We start from the raw sequence: 18,281 nt of genomic DNA on the forward strand, positions 1-18,281 counted from the left end.
AAATAGTGTTGGAAATATTATGACCATTATTTAGTTTACTCAAAAACGATTCAAAGAACATTTTGACTTTATTGGTTCCTGCTTTATTTGTGAATGAATGACAATCATTTTCTTGACATAGTTATATAATACTTTTTTTCTCACTTTAATAGTATAAGTTATTTCCCATTGAGCTATATAAATGAAGAGTTTTAATTAATGAACAAAGGACTGTTTTTAAAAGTCTCATGCAATTTTAACCAAGTATGTCATGTTATGCTAAATATCTGAATGTCTATAAAAAAAATGAGTATCTTAGAAAGTCTACGGAAACCATTAGGGCAGATTTCATTTATTTTGTGAGTAGAATCAACTACTATGAGATTCACGGCCTCTGTAACACGGTTTTTTCCCAATAACTTTTTATCTATGCATTTCATAAATATAACGCTTATTCAGAATACACATTATATCTACACATAAATTTCGACTGTATTCTGCATTACGTAGGTTGAATAGATTTGGTACTTAAAATGTAAAAGTGACTTTTTTTGAAGACGGGCCAACTTAATCAGAGAAAAGGTTTCGAACGCACCCGTTACGTAACTTCCCCCTTTCTCGATGGATGATTGGATATACGTAACGAAGGCTAGACCTCTGGCAACAATGACACAAATTTAAATACAAGCAAAGAAGCACACCCTTATGAACTCTGAAACCTCTCCACTGATAATGTCATAGTGAACAAAGCAACAAAATATGTTAATAAATACAAAAACACTTCGATTATTAGTCTAACTCCCAAAATAAGTTTCCTAAGAAATTACAGTCTACTTTATAGGCCACAATCAGATTGACAAGATGTAGGGAATAGTTGGTTATTTTCAAAAACATAGTAGACAAGCTTGATTTGATAATGTCATGCAATTTTTATTTATTGGCTATCTACCTATTTACTGAAAAAAAGCCGGTACCGTATTTTGGCCAATAATTATCGTCAGAATGATGACTTCATTAGGCTCCACCCACTTTGGCCTCGTTATAATTCAGGATAACACTGAAGGCTATCATGGGCATTGTTGGATTAGAAAATTTAACTTCTAGCTATAAAAACTCATTTCTCGAGTAGTTGTAAGAAGTGCTAAATGATCCTCAAGGATCCCAGCAGTTGGTCTAAACGTTTAATTCATGTATATTACTGCTATACGGTTGCGGCACTACTGCTACAGTAGTATTACTACGCTAGCACAGATACCCCACCCACATCTATGTATCGTTCCGCCATTCATAAAGTCTTTGGGTTTCAGAGCCGATGGAACAAGGTGAATGAGTTTCTGTCTGGTGGATGGGCAGGGCAACATTTCGTCAAAAGGTGTGTTTACCTTGCTTACGTAATGAATATTTTTCGACTCTTGGCTCGTAATCATTGGCCATGGCGTTGGCTAGATAATTTTTACTCTATAAAAATCAAAACTATCGGGTTTAGGTTATTGTTAATGCTGACAAAATTTGTGTGTGGTTGCAAAATATACATATGTAAACTTTCAGCTACATCCGATGCTTTGATAAGTAGCAAAGTCCAAAAAACCGTGTTACAGAGGCCCTGAATCTCATAGTAAGACGTTATCAGCAGTACTACCATCAATTTCAAAGTATACAAAAATTATATATATATATATATATATATATATATTATATATATATAATATATATATATATATACACATATATATACATACATATATATATATATATATATATATATATATATATATACATATATACATACATACATACATACATATATATATATATATATATATATATATATATATATATATATATATATATATATATATAAATATATGTGTGTGTGTGTTGTGTGTGTGTGTGTGTGCGTGTATGTAAAGAAATTTATCTTTGGTTGGTGTTCTTCCCTGTCAACGTGCTCTAATTATTACAGTTAAATAAAAGAGAATAAACTCATTTTCCAGTCATATATCGGAAGAAACGTCCTACCATTCCTGGAAACTTAGATGCATCTGTTTTTCTGCCAAATTTAATTCCCTATGACCGAACATCGGAACCTTTTAAGCAAACCATTTTTTTCATCGCATACCTTTCTTTTGTAGTCCCACGACATAAAGCCGCAGTGTCTCGAATATCAAGGGAGTCACGAGCTTTGCGTTGTACGAGGAACATGCCGACTTTGCAGAGGACATGCTCATCTGGTTCTCGTCGAAGCAGAGGGAGCCAACGCCGGGAACATCAGCAAATCCTTGTCCACAGGATCGGCTGTTTTCAGCGGGAGCGGTGGTCGTGCTTACCGCTGATGTTACAGTCGTACTACTCGTGTTTTCGCCGGTTTCTGTGATAGTAGCTGTTGAAGGAATGAGTAATGTTTACAAATATCCGATATAGTTATGAACTGTATAAGTCGTACTAACTAGTTGTCGCGTTTCTGTGATAAGTAAGCGTGAGATGAAGTAATGTTTACAATATCGATATAGATGAACGATAATAGTTATATGTAATGTCGTACTAACTCTCTACTCTTGTTTTCGCTGGTTTCTGTGGTAGTAGCTGTTGAAGGAATGAGTAATGTTTACAAATATCCGATATAGTTATAAAGTGTATATTTCATGCACGACTTGGATTTTTGTATACATGTGTGGCATTAAGTGGTGATGTTAACTGGTACCTAATCGTCTGGGTATTGTGAATGTTTAGTAACAATGAAGCTCAATCTTTTGATGAGCCTCTCACATAAAAATCAAGATTATGAAGTCTCTCTATCTTAAAATATCTAAAATCTTACGTGTATGTTATGTTATTTGATTCTGGCTCGTGAACGATTGTACTTTATGACGATACTTAAATAACAGATCTTGTTATGAAATTAACTAAGAATAATTTTGCTCACATTTAGCTCCTGTTATAAATGCAGAGGAAATATTATTACGTTGTATGCAGATTGAAGACCTGAATCCAAATAAACGAATACGTTATTATTCTGCTTATTCATAAACAATAATTTCAAAGCCCCAGTTTTTATTTTTCGATTTTAAATATACGTGATAATATTGCTTTTATTCTGTAGTATCCTCTATAGCCTACGAAAATGTGCCGACTTAGATCTCATTGTAAAAAGAAAGCTTAAAACAGTCCGTTTAACAACTGAACTTCATTGACATATTCCTATATCAGTTATGAATTATATATAGAATCATTTCTTAAATTAAGTCCAGGCTCCATGTTATCATATATTTAAAAATCACCAGAAGAAAGGTGTAGCCTACCGCTAATCCAGTCTCCAAGAACTTATTATTATTCTTAAATTAAGTTCAGACGCCACGTTATCATGTATTTAAATCTAAAAATTTCTGAAAGTAAAAGAGCAAATCTAATCCAGACTCAAGTTTTACTTTCAAACAAAGTTCAGACGCCACTTTATCATGTATTTAAATCTAAAAATCTCTGAAAGTAAAAGAGCAAATCTAATCCAGACTCAAGTTTTACTTTCAAACAAAACGATAGATCTGACGAAGAGACCAAAACCACTTCGATAAACTTCGAACTTAGTCTCACCGTCATCTGTCCAGCAAGTTCTGAGGAATCCGTCGACGCTGGAAGCACTTCGTCTCGGCACTGTGACATCGTAGAGAGAGCACAGTTGACTCGTGTAGCAGAAGAGGTGGCACACTTCCTTCTGCGATGCCTTTGCTGCACAGATAATTCTGCTCACGTTTGTCGCTACTTCAACGGTGGTGGCGTTCAGTAAGTCAGCGCTCGTCACCGCCGTTGGGTAGTACGTTCGGGTGCTGCTTGAGGAAGTCCCTGTAGCTATAGAAATAGTGTTATGATGCATACTTTATTAATTTTTGTATAAAACAGGTGTCTGTCTCTATTTAAATTTCCTCCTACTTCCAAACAATCAGGATTTTTCGGATAACCAATAACAATGAGTCTCGTTCAAGTTGTCTTATAGGGATGCTTACGATTATTCGTTTAATATATTAATCAATTAATTACTTGAATTCAGAAGAGATTTTCTTGAATTCACAGATTTATGAATTTGGCGTTCAACAAGAATTAACTTGCCGAGTGACGAAGTGTCATAGCTTCAAGAACTAGGAATAAGAATTGAGACTACAATTCAAAGTTGCCTCACACAAAAGATTTAGACTATAGCTGATTCATATAAGGTAGATTCTTGGATGAGCCCAATGCTTATGAGACGTTTGTTTGGCAGCAGCTGATTGGCTGGAACCGGGAGGTAGGCGGCAACCAGCCAATCAGCGGTCGCCGAACAAATGTCTCGCAGGCATAGGGCTCACCCAAGAATCTACCTTAAGTGAACCAGCTATAGTAGGACATATTCGTGCTAGGTTTAATTAAATATGATGTTATCCGCGATGGTTATGAGAACATTATGTTAGACAGAAGAAACGCGGATAGTTCTGTAAGTCATTTTACAATATGCTGCAAACCATTATTATAAAGCTATTACAAATATTACTGTTTAAATTCTTTATGATTCTTAATCTGAAGAGGCAAATCTTACTAAGAAATATAAATGACCAAAATATCCTAGCCATCGAAGGAAGGATAAATCGATAACAACAGTAAAAATAAATGAAAAACTTACTGGCGTAGAAAAATATGTAAGTAATCAGGATGCAGGGGAGAGACTGGAAAAACATCTCCGCGGACATTCAGGAAGTAGAGGCAAGTAGCTCGTTCACTCGCGAAAGTTCCTGTCTCTTAAGGGTAACTCCAGAAACGTTTCCTGTACATGAGAAGAGAAAGAAAACTAAATATTCTGATATACCGCTTTGAGTCTGATATACCGCTTTGAGGTTAGCGGAGTGAGAAATATTGTTTTTGTTAATGTACTACATACCGACCTCTTTGAGCTAATAGATGTATTCTTACTATTTGAAATGATCCAGATAAACCGAGGGAAATAAAATTGCTTACGCTCCGGGTAGCCAGAGGGAAATGCAGTCCTATGAGATATTTGAGTTGGTTGAAAGCAGTCGTGGGCGTTGCATCTTAAAAGCCCCGCCCCTTGCTTTCGATTGGTTTAGAAGGTAAAAGGTTTCGTATACAGTATATTCAAGGATCTTGATGCGGGGGAAAAATAGAAAACGGGATTAAAGAAAGAGAAGACTATGGAACCCCGGGTAATCTCAGACGTACTACATGAGGAAAATTCCACTATCAGTGACACTTGAACAGCATGGATGTGGAAGACTGAGAGCAAGGTCACTTTATACGTTTATCAAAGAACCTGAAATATGATGAAATGAACAGGGGAAATAACTAAAGTCTTTGCGTTTTGACTTGGAAAGAAATTGCCGATTAGCCTCCATAATAGTTGGGAGCTTATGGAGGGTAGAGAAATAACCTACGAGAGATTTGCCGAAGCAATTAGTCTCGGGATTAGTGATTGCAACATAGTAAATAGGAAGGATGTTGTCTGTTAGTGGGGAAGAGGAACACTGATCTAAAACTGAGTAGGGACAGGTAGGGGAAATTGCGTAAGAACATTAGACCAAGGAAGTAAGGCAAACAGTCATTTCATCCTGACCATGTGCATTACGGAGAACAGAGGTCTGTAACTCTTGTGATTGCACTACATCTTAACATTACATGGTGCTTTAGTATCTAGTAAGAGAAGACTTCCTCTTGTAATTGCACTTATCATTACATGTTGCTTTAGTATCTGGTAAGAGAAGACTTTAAAAAGTATTCCTGATCAATTGTGCAATGAAAGGAAAGCACAGTTAACACGACACCACCGAAAAGAAAATATCTTCCTCAGGTCAGTTCTTGCAAACAATTCCAGATAATTCCCTTTTCCTTTGAGTATTTCCAGGTAAAGTCTAAATTGGTTCCCTGAACGCCTTATAGATATCAAAATCCTCCTGAGGGAGACAATGAAATTTCATTTTCGGAAGAATATGAAATCGTGATTATAATGAGGCATGAGAAGTCGTCACGCTATGGAATGTGCTTGAATGAGCATTCATTCTAAAACTTCCTTTTGAGCTGACGTTTTCATTGCTGTTATAAAGCGACTGAATTCGCCTATATCAAAGGCAGAAGAATGTCTCGCTGGCCAGTGCTCCTATGAGAAACCGTTGACTCAAAGGAGCCACAGAATTTTATAAGTAATCTCCCACTAATGAGGTCGTCTTTCGGAAAGTTAAAACCACATCTATGTTGAGATCTAAGCTAATGAAACTCGGGGACTGAATTCTAATGGTTTATCGAAGCTCTGATCTCCATTTCGTATCATGGCAAGCGTAGTTAACCTGAAAGAGCATAGACATGAAAGTAGAACTTCAAGTCCCAGTTAAGGTCTGATATTCCAGGTAAGGTTGTAAATGTAATCTTTTATGCGAACATGCATGTTGACTGTGTACAAAAACAGTAATAAAGACAGAGTATCGCTGAATATGTAAAGCTCAGAGAAAGTCATAGAAATTATTTGTCGTTGTAGTTTTAGGACTAATGGTTTTCGATGACATTCTGACATAGATTTTGTGTTTGTTTGTGGTATTCTGTATGTTTGCAAATATGCATACACACAAACAAACGCACACATATATGCTAAAAAAAATTGCAGTAGATGCATGTGACTTCATTACATAAGACATTCCTTGACAGTATCATCTTATTAAAGACGAAAGCGCTTGGATTTCTGCCTATCATTTTCCTGTGGTATTCGCTTATGTATATGATATATCAATATTATATATATTATAGTAGTAACGCTATAGGTATATTATATATAATAAGTGAACTAATATATATAATATAAATAAATATATATTTGTTTTGTGAAACACGTTTGTTTCCATGTGTTCATTTCCATCATATCACAGTGCGAGGGGTAAGTCGAATGAAGCGTTAGTCATTCGAGCGCTGAAATATCGGGGAGTTGGGGTAAAATTTGTTAGTATACGTTAGGCTTAAGTCGTCTTTTGAATTCTTTTTGTTTCAGTTTTGTGTGTGTATGTATGTATGTATGTATGTATATATACATTATATATATATATATATATATATATATATATATATAATACTATATATATATATATATATTATATATATATATATATAGTATAGTAACATACTATACATACATACATACTACATACATTACAGACATACATTACCACACAAAAATAACTGGAAACAAAAAGAATTCAAAAGACGACTTAAGCCTAACGTATACTAACAAATTTTACCCAACTCCCCGATATTTCAGCGCTCGAATGACTAACGCTTCATTCGACTTACCCCTCGCACTGTGATATGATGGAAATGAACACATGGAAACAAACGTGTTTCACATAAACAAATTCCTGACTCACCACGGGACCGAATCCCGGTCTTTGTCTCCCCAGGAATCATTTTTCCCGAGATGTAAGCGAGTTCCGAAACCTTTCCCTGAAAAAAGCAAAACGCCACATCTTGAAAACTAATCATAGAATTTTCTTGTAAATAGTTCCGTTGTGTTTCACACACCCACTACTGAAGAACATAACCTAACCTAACCCAACTTAAGGTCATAGGAAAAAAAAAAAATCGGGGTTGTTGCAATACCAGCGTATACATCTCAGGAAATTGCGCACGATAAAAAGTTCAGCTACGTAGTACTTAGGTTCCTACTCTTTTCATGACCTTTGTGTCCGAATTGCTAATAATACCCTGGACTCTCACTCGAAATACCCCGGGGTTCGGTTCCGTGGTGAGCCAGAAATTTATTTCTGTATATATATATATATATATATATATATATATATATATATACTATATATATATATATATATAGTATATATATAGATATAGATATATATATATATATACATATATATTTATATATTATATATGATATATATTATATATACATATATATACAAAACCCAAAGTTCTTGCCCAACTCTCTAATTGTCCAAATACTAAACTTACAATAGTACACTGAAATCTAGTTGCTGTATTTTGCACACTCAGACACACACACACACACACACACACACAAAGATAGAATGCCTGAAAGCAATCTGTCTTATTTCGACATTTCTCACTCTCATCATTAACGTGGGACTTTAACCTGAGGGGAAGTCAATGAACATATCGATTTCGATCCAGCGAAATGCAGCATCGATTGTGGAGTCAGATTGGGGTCATCCTCTTCACCCTCTTCATTCCTCGTCGTCGTAAATCGTCAATGAATTTTGATGTGGGAGAGGCCGACCTTCCCTGCTTTAGGAAGGTAAATGAAGTATGCTTAATGGAATAGATGGGACTGATGTATGCTCCGTAACTGTGGGCAAAATTGAAAGGGCAAAAGTATAAATATCCTTTCCGGTAGTCTCAGTTCACCATTGTGCCCTCGTCGCCATCAGTACGGCAGCAACTAGAGCAACATGAACTGGGAGAACGTTACGGGATGCCTTAACCTTACCGTGGCTGAGGTAAGTCTGGATAAACAACTGAAATTCACAGCAACAAGATGAAAGTGACTCACAGCTATTCATATCAGATATACGATGAGTGAAGTCCCTATTACTACATTAATCATTTAGATATTTAAGGAAATCACTGTACTGGTAAGGTTCAATAATATGTCCCAACAAGTCTGTTACGATGAATATAGTACGCAGTTTTATGGTTGTAACGCCATAGTCTAAATCGATGTAATAAAGAAGTAACTGGCAAACTGATAAAACTTAGAGAAGTAGTTATAATACAACAGTGTATTTAGGTATTTTCCCTTATATTTATTAATTTATTTATATATTTATGTGTACGTATCTACTTGCTTCCCAGTGGAACCCATTCACCATCTTCCTGAACGCCACACCGCCGTATAAGGTTGTAGGCAGCGTCATAGACATCATAAACATCATATCGAAGAAAATCGGGTTCTGGTGAGTTACATTTGCATTGGTAAGATTTAGATTTTTTTTTTTTTTTTTTTTTTTAGAGCAATGAGCCTATTTTTTCCCCCAATACTATACATTCATATACGATTTGAATGTCATAAAAGACATCATAAGCGGAGATGGTGGCAATTGGAACGGTGTACAGTTGATGTAAAAACCATATTTCTGAAGAAGCGTTTTCTTCAATATATTTGGGTGAAAAAGCGAAGCTTGTGTTTTCATTTATGAGAAGCACATATCTTTTTCTGTAGACTACAAATACTGACCCAGTAAATTTTATGAAATATCATTTTACTTAAATGATGTTCTACATTTTCAGGCAAATATCATTGGTTTTCTGTAAAAGAAAACTGTTGAGATGTCTTTTTGTCTGCTCGTCCTCCCTCAGATCTTAGAAGCCACTGAGGCTAGAGGGCTGCAAATTGGTATGTTGATCATCCACCCTCCAAACATCAAACATATCAAATTGCAGCTCTCTAACCTTAGTAGTTTTGATTTTATTTTAGGTTACAGTGAGCCACGACCGCGCGTCTGGCACCGCTTTGGTGCCAATAGCACAGGCCACCACCAGTCTGTGGCTTAAAATTTCATGGGCCGTGGGTGAAAGTTTCATACAACATTATACGCTGTACAGAAAACTTGAATAAGAAACTTCGGCGCTAAGATTTAAAGGAAGCTGGATACTCAAAGAAAACAAGTAAAAAATCCGCCAAGGTTTCTTAATCGGGTTTTCTGTACAGCGTATAATGTTGTATGAAACTCTCACCCACGGCCCATGAAACTTTAAGCCACAGCCCGGTGGTCCCCTGTGTTGTTAGCACTAAAGTGGTGCCAGATGCACGATCGTGGCTAACTTTAATCTTAAATAAAATACAAACTGCTTAGGCTAAAGGGCTGCAATTTGGTAAGTTTGATGTTTGGAGGGTGAATGATCAACATACCAATTTGCAGCCCTCTAGCCTCAGTGGTTTTTAAGATCTGAGGGCGGACGGACAGACAAAAAGACATCTCAACAGTTTTCTTTAACAGAAAACTTATGATACTCGCCTGAAATGGAGAACATCACTTGAATGAAATAATATTTCATAAAATTTAATGGGTCAGTATTTGAAGTCTACAGAAAAAGAGATGTGCTTCTCGAAAATGAAAACACAAGCTTCAATTATTCACCCAAATAGATTGAACAAAACACTTCTTCAGAAATAGGGTTTGTATTTCAACTATATACTGCTCTAATTGCCACTTTCTCTGCTTATGAAGGCTTTTATGGCATTCAAATCGTATATCGATGTCCATTATTAGGAAAAAATAGCCCACATTCCTCGTAAAAAAAATTTCTAAATCTCATAGTCAAATATGTAGTACGTTTGTTTCTCAACGGATATATTCTAGAGAAATTCTTCTTACTTGGAAACTAAAACTAACCTTATGATAAGTTGAATCTATAGGTAGTCAAATGAGAAACTAAGTCTAAGGAACGTGACATAGGGATTGGTCTTCTCATACACTGTTTAATCGTCTTACAAAAACTTGGTATTGCAGTAAAATTGTTGTTAAATGTGAACTTTCATGCATCTTTTAAATTGGGAAAAATAAAAGTAAAATGTCAGTGATATTGAACAATGAGATTGGAAACTGTCCATCGTCATCGAATAGAAAAATGAAAGGCAACCTGGTTAAGATTATTGAAGTTTTTGCTGGAAGCACTTATCTGAGCAGCCACCGCTAATTTGTCCTTCCAATGATGCTGACGATCAATTCTTGGGGTGGATGTCCATCATTAAAAAGGCATAATTTCGTCCCTGTTTTGACGAACTTGGGTATCCCATTTTCATAAAGTTTTTGAGTTTTCCAGCCAAAGCACCCCAGTGTGTGATACTCTATAACATATTAAAACTTCATCTGTCTGTGTTATTACATTTTCAAAACGAATTGCAGCAAGAGATGATGAGCTAATAAGAAACCAATCTTTGAAGCCAATTTTCTCAGAATGGGGGACAGATGGCATACGCCAGTTCGTCAAACTAGAGACGATGTGACCTAACGAGTGTGTGCAACGTTATTGACTTGAATTTCTCCTGGCAGCTATACTCTGGTGAGGGGCAAAGACACTGACTGGGGCCTGCAGTTGCCAAATGGGTCGTGGAGTGGCTCCATTGGCATACTCCAAAGAGGGGTAAGATGATGTCAGTTTGTCAAGCAGATCACAACCAATTCATAATTTCTTGTATAGATAGCAAATTCTTCTAAAATCTGCACTGTAGTAATCTCGAGACCTTACTTTTATTTTTATTTAAAATTCAGAGTCATAAGTTTTTAAGGTACATTTTTCATCTTCTCAAATTTCTCTTTTCTTAATCCAGCCATCCACATTTATTAGACATCCTGTTTATGAGACAGTTCTAGCCCGAATTCCCTGTAACCATAAAGACCCCGTTCTTGAAACATTCCAACTCCCCATGAGATTCAATATCTCTGTAGTTTTAATCTTAGCCCCTTCTTTTACAATGACTTCTAATTTTTTTTATTCCATGGCACTTTCCTTTGTGACTCAGTTACTTTGTAAATATTTATCTTTTTTTCAAAAGAACTTTCTGTTCCGATACGACTGAACCGTTGAAATTCATTCACTTGCACTTTAATATAATCAGACTTAACACCTTACATACTTTTTTTTCACATCATTTTCATCGGGTATGAATGTTTATTTATTTGTAAGTTCTGCCCCCTTAATTCATTTGGTCACTGATGATTGTGGTGGCAAAGAATGATTCCGGTAATTTTTATGTTCCAAGTAATGACAACCCTTGTGTTCTTTATTTTTTCATTCTAAAGTAAAACCTCCCTTAGCGGATAATCTAATTTACATCTGGTAACGAATTTGTAAAAGGACTATGTTCCTTCAGTTTTGCTTTATAAGAAGCTCCTAATTCAGAAATTGCTTGATTTTTTTTTCAGTCATTAAAATTGCTCGTGTATGAAACCCATTTGGCATGAGTTTACCTAGATCTTATTTAACTTTCCCAATGAGTTCTGGTGTGTAGAATATTCCGCAGACCTTTTCCAAGTTCCTGGAATTGGTGAACAGGGTCGAATGCCACATAAAAGTGAGAGAATTCCCTTAGTAAGTCTTACTTAATGACAAATCACTAAATGAAACAACTTCACCTTCAAAACGAATTCCAGAATGAAGCAATTTTGTAAGCACTGAGAAGCACCACAACTGACGAATTTTGAATTCTTTTTGTCCTTCCACTCAGGAGGCGTCAATGTCCGCCAACGTGTACTCTATATCTCATGCTCGATCTAAGGTCCTGGACTTCAGTTCGCCCGTCTTCTTGGATGACCAGACTATAGCTTACATGAGGCCACACTTTGTTCCACAAATCGATAGCTTCGTCAAGCCATTTGAATTTCGGGTGAGCAACAGAGAAATGGTACAGTGGCGATTGGAGAGAAATACGAAGTAGATTATCTTGAGGTAAAACCAGGTATGAAGTTATGATTAGGAAATGACACTGTATAAGACGTCTTAAGTGAGTTGTTTGGACGCCACTGGTAATTAGATATAGAGCAACATAAATGACTGTAGAAAGAGAAGACGTCAAAGCTGTGAACATGAAATAACAATAGAACAACAAGGAGGGACCAGAAGAGGGACAAGAGAAAAATGAAGACCAAAAATGGGTGCTACTTTGGCCTGTTATTTTAACACGTCAGTTCGAGGTGCTATAGTACTAAACATGGCGGAAGCTCAATGGGACGCCGCGTTTATTGCTAGCCCTCGGGATCAAAGTACCTATTATATGCACCCATTTCTATATTGTGCAGTCGACAAATTATATTAATAAACGATACATTTGATCCCCGAGGGACTAGTACTAAACACGGCGTCCCGTTGAGCATCCGCCATGTTTAGTACTATAGCACCTCGGAGGTGACGCGTAGATAACAAACCAAAGTAGCACCCAAAAATGTTATGTATCACCTAACAGTTTTCTGCTGACCAACGTTTTGGGTATCTCTTCTAAGTATAATTTATTTTCCAGGTGTTTTAGAGTATCTGTAAGATTTCAAGGCGTCACGTCTTATTGATTATTTGTCGTCTGGCGCACAAAAGATTCTAAAATTCTTTTTCAAAACAAGCCAATAAGTATTACAGCTTCTCATTACCTTCATCAAGGCTTCCCTTGTTGGCCTCACTCCTCTGTGGTCCCGCTGTAGCTAAGTTGGTATAATCCATCGCTAATAACCTGTCATTTTAATCATGGTTACTGGTCACGATATATTTCCGATTGGAAGGACTGATGTTTTTACCAATTCGTACTGCATCGAATTTGACATTATTCCGATTAATCTCTCACGAAGTAATTCAATCAAGTTAGGGGTTCTGACTAAGTAGGAGGCTAATTCAAATAATTTAAGTACAAGGAGTGAGTGATATTCAGACACTTGACCAGAAAAATACAATCAATGTCTGTGAATTCATCGTCTTGACAAGTCTTCTCTCAATAATTGTCTGCAAAACTCACGTCATTTCGTGCTGCATTTTTGCAAGGCCTTATCTAATAGCAGGATTGAGTCTTTAAATCTACGAACTCTGCTTTACAAGAAACATTCCCCGGTGTTTTTTTTTCTTCTTCTTCTTTGTCTTTTGTGTAGGGCTGGGTGGCAATCTTCCTGGCGATCCTCCTGGTTTACGTGGTCATCGTAGCTGTTCAGTTTGGTCACAACAAAGTGATTATGTCCTCTGATCTGCCTGAGAGGTAAATAAATTATCTATATTTGTGTTTATATATATGTATGTGTGTGTATGTAGGCTATGTATGTATACTCGTATGTATATATATATATATATATATATATTATATATATATACATATATATATGTGACTATATATATATATGTATATATATATATATATATATATATATATATATATATATATACATGAAATTCGGAAATTTGTACATTTTGGTTTATTTATTATTTTTCTTCTCTTTAACAACTCTTCTCACTCGTTTTACAATTTGCAAAAATTTATCCCAACAAAAGGGATTCCCTATAACGTATTCAGATTCAGTTACGCAATTACGGAGGGACAGATACTCAATACCACAAGATCTGTCTATTTCTTTGGAGTAAAAAAAAAAAAAAAAAGGCTCCGAAAAATCAAGTTTTCTGTACAGCGTATAATCAAGGCCACCGAAAACAGATTTATCTTTCGGTGGTCTCATTATAATCTTGTATGAACCGCGGAAAAATGACACTTTAACTACGGCCCGGTGGTGGCCTGTTCTATATCGTTTCGGTATAATGCTGTGTGAACCGCGGCAAAATAACACTTTAACCACGGCCCGGTGGTGGCCTGTTCTATATCGTTTCGGTATAATGCTGTGTGAACCGCGGCAAAATAACACTTTAACCACGGCCCGGTGGTGGCCTGTTCTATATCGTTGCCAGACGAACGATTATGGCTAACTTTAACCTTAAATAAAATAAAAACTACTGAGGCTAGAGGGCTGCAATTTGGTATGTTTGATGATTGGGCGGTGGATGATCAACATACCAATTTGTAGCGGTCTAACCTCTGTAGTTTTTAAGATCTGACCTCGTACAGGAAAAATGCTGACGGGCAGACGAGGCCATCTCAATAGCTTTCTTTTCAATAACACTAAAAAGTATGGATGAAGCTCTGAGAAAATGAGTTTGGTGGCTACAGATCTTTTCACTCGGATAACTGTTAGCTTTTACACAAGATTTTCAAGAGCTGTTTATGAAATAAAAGTTTTACTGTATTCATCATAGGTGGGCATGACCTGCAGCGTGAAAGTTAACTTGAGAGTTTCCTTACGTTTGTGACCCCGTCCAGTTTTTTTTTTTTATGTATTTAATTTGAACACGCCATCATGATCTCTTAGAAGTTAATGAGACGTCTCACGAGCACGGTTTTCTGTATATTTTAATTTCTTGCCACCAAACTTTACTCCAACTAGCCAATTATTGATCGCTTTATTTTCGTGGACTAGCGTCACAAAGTTGACCAGAAGATTAGTAATAGAATTTGTTAAAATCCCCGCTTACAGTCATGAAAAATTATATTTGCTTGTTGTCACGAGGCTTGAATCAGATTCTATAGATGACGTCAGAAAGCGTGGCTTTGTGGTACCGCGTTTTTATTATTAGTTTTTTGTAAAAGAAAACTATTGAGATGGTGTTTGTCTGCCCGTTCGCCCTCAGTTCTTAGCAAAATACCAAACTGCAGCCCTCTAGCCTCAGTGATTTCTATTTCATTTAAGGTTAAAGTTAGCCACGATCTCTCTATAGATGCCAACAACGCGGGTTACCACCGGGCTGTGTCTGAAAGTTTCATGGCCGCGGTTGAGAGTTTCATGGGCCACGATGGAGTTGCATGGGGTAACCTGACAATATGGGAAGACTCTGATCAGAAAACGATGCTTCTTATCTTCTGTAATTGCCTAACCTTCCGTTGCTTAACTAAAGAAATATTTTTTCTCGATACACTTTACAACTAAAATACCGCAGGAATAGCTCTGACTTAATGTAGAATCAAAATGAACAATGTCCAAATCATTTTTCAACTGATACAGAGGCTGTAGATAAGATAAGACGCAATTGGAACGTTTCATTTCGAAGAGTGCGCTATACCTTTAACAGCCTTAGTCACGAGAATTGATCCAGAGGTGTAGTAAATCAATGGAACTGAAATTTTGAATATCTGTAGGTATGTTATTTGATCTTTCTAAACCGTGTAAACCTAGCATGTTATTTTCAGTCAAGAAATTCACCGTTTCAAATTAAGCGCATGTTCATCACGCTCATATTTTGAAATATTTACTTGTAATTCAAGGAAAATGCATTAAGAAATAGATCAAGATTTTCTTGAAAATCTATATACTAATTAAGATTTTTTTACAGTTCAATGTATCCTAGGCAGCTTTGAAGTGACAGTCCTTATTGAAATTCTTACATCTGCACCTCTGTGTAACTGATTATTTTACTTTTTCAAGTCGATGTTTCGTCTTAGTTATCCTTGACTTCTTTTTGCCAACAGTGAGAAGAAGAAGCTGTACAACCCCATCGGTTTCAAACATTGGCTTTGGTCTTTCACGGGGCTCATAGACCAAGGTAAGAAACTATTTCTCATTTCTTTGTTAGGTCCTGGGTATCCAAGTGCCAGCACCCCATCAATGACTCAGGGGCTTAGGGGATAAATGGGCATCAACTTCAATCGTGATCATCTTTTGACAATTGTCGTAGATGCTTAAGGGTAAAAAGTTAAGTATGTCTTAGTTTTACTATACCACTGAGCCAATTAACAGCTCTCCTAGGGCTGGTCCGAAGGATTAGAAATTTTCACGTGGCTAAGAACCAATTGGTCACCTAGTAACGGGACCAACTGCTTATTGTGGGATCCGAACCACATTATATCGAGAAATGAATTTCTATCACCAGAAATAAATTCCAGTGATTCCGCGTTGGCCGAGCCGAGAATCAACCTTCCAACCACCGGATTGGTAGCCTAGCCCGAAAATCACTCGTCCAACGAGGAGCTTGCTGGGAGTAAAACAGAAGCATTTAATAATTATCTGAATTGTCGTTAATTCTGGCATTTTTTATACCAAGGCAGTCTGGTGAATTAGCAGAGATGACATTTGAATATTTTGCTTGTAACGAGAAGAAATGAGGGTCACATTATAATCGGACGATTTAATAAATTAAAAAGTCCCAGGTACTTAGGGAATTGTCAAAAGAATATTTTGGAAGAGAAACAATTTAACTGTCCAAATGTTTTTAAGACACTTTGACAGACAAAGATAAAAATATGGTAAATCCTACCTTGAATGAGGAATTAGCAATGACTAAATCAGGTTTAGTAGAATCTATATCATTGTTTGTAAGAATAAAGGTCTTAACAGGTCACGAAAAGGATTGTAATTGTCTCACTTCTTCCCCAAAACTGTATTTCGTTTTTGCTTTGATATCACACATAAGCGCGAGTTCTTTTCGTCTAAGCAATTGGATATGTTCTGTCCTTTGTTGGAATGTTGTAGGCAGATTATAGGTCTTACTAATTTCTTCTGCTCAATTCTCCCCTTTTATAAGTCAACGGGAATTAGCCACGACTTAACAGTTCCTCTTCCTAGTTTCAGCCCTTTTCACAGCCAGTATTGTTTCGTGCAGGGTGAGTGGCTGTATCTTTGATGGTGTTATCTTGAAATGATTATATTCTAGGGATCACTCCTAGATAGTGATCCCGAAGGGTTTTCGGGGCTCGTTATCTAGGAGTAATATTTCTTGGTGGTCATTATCTTTATGATATTTAGTGTTTTGTTTATGTTTTCACGGTAATCCCCAACGGCCTTAGACTAAACACGCAGCAAAGGTTGATCCATACCGTATCAGTTGGGGGTCACTACCCAGGAAAGATCATATTCTAGCTGTTTTGCGGACCATAGCCGCCACTACGAGCAATGCAAACGAGCTACAAATTAACAATTGACTCTGGTCTCCTATACTAGACATCCGCTGGCAACCAGCTGGGCTCCCGGTGAGGGCCATAGGCGGTTTCTGGATCCTGATGGGAGCTGTCATCAGCATCCTGTATCGGTCGACCCTGCGAGCGATGCTCATCACTCCGAAGATCGTGCTGCCTTTCACCGATTTCAGAAGCCTGGCCGCGACAGACATCAAGATCTGGGCGCCGCTCGGTAGTCGATTCAACGAAGCCTTGAACGTAGGTTCTCTTCATCATCTTTTGGAATAGAATAGCGTATCTGTAAGCTGTTATACTATATATATATATATATATATATATATATATATATATATATATATATATATATATATAGTAATAACTTGATCACGAAATATCTAAAATGTGTCGCTTTGTATAAACTCAAGTAATGTGTCGTGTAGACCGAAAGATCTCGGCATTTCTCGTCTTTTCATTTTCCTCCGTGGCATTATCTTTCTACACACCCACACACACACACACACACATATATATATATATGTGTGTGCGTGTGTGTGTGTGTGTAGTTTTTCTTCAGCGTTAAACAGTTTCCGTCAAAATTTTTCCCGCTTGTTCCACCTCTAAATTTGGCAAAGGATAACATTCTTTTGCCTCGCAAAACTATACTTAGCAGACGAGCATGTTTATGGACAGTGTAATGGACTTATTGTGTCCCTACAGCTGGCAGAACCGGGGTCCAAACTGGCGGGAGTGAGGAAGAACATCATTATGACGAGAAACATTACAGAAGGACCTGAGGGCCTCTTCAATGAGACCTGGGGTGTTGTTGACGTCCGCAAAGCCA

The 18,281-nt window shown here is 36.8% G+C and overlaps 1 protein-coding gene across 1 annotated transcript in view; it reads left to right on the forward strand.

Annotated features, from left to right (window-relative positions):
• The first annotated feature begins 8,420 nt into the window (after window positions 1-8,420).
• LOC135205845 (glutamate receptor ionotropic, kainate 3-like) overlaps window positions 8,421-18,281 on the forward strand; it is a 13,979-nt gene continuing 4,118 nt past the window's right edge. Inside the window, exons 1-6 of the mRNA XM_064237099.1 lie at window positions 8,421-8,468; window positions 12,200-12,358; window positions 13,602-13,705; window positions 16,016-16,089; window positions 17,484-17,698; window positions 18,158-18,281. The exon at window positions 18,158-18,281 is cut by the window's right edge and continues 32 nt beyond it. Of these exons, the coding sequence (XP_064093169.1) occupies window positions 8,421-8,468; window positions 12,200-12,358; window positions 13,602-13,705; window positions 16,016-16,089; window positions 17,484-17,698; window positions 18,158-18,281 (724 nt within the window). The remainder of the gene's footprint in view (window positions 8,469-12,199; window positions 12,359-13,601; window positions 13,706-16,015; window positions 16,090-17,483; window positions 17,699-18,157) is intronic.

Source organism: Macrobrachium nipponense, chromosome 24 (assembly GCF_015104395.2).
Source record: "Macrobrachium nipponense isolate FS-2020 chromosome 24, ASM1510439v2, whole genome shotgun sequence".
Classification (NCBI taxonomy): Eukaryota; Metazoa; Arthropoda; class Malacostraca; order Decapoda; family Palaemonidae; genus Macrobrachium; species Macrobrachium nipponense.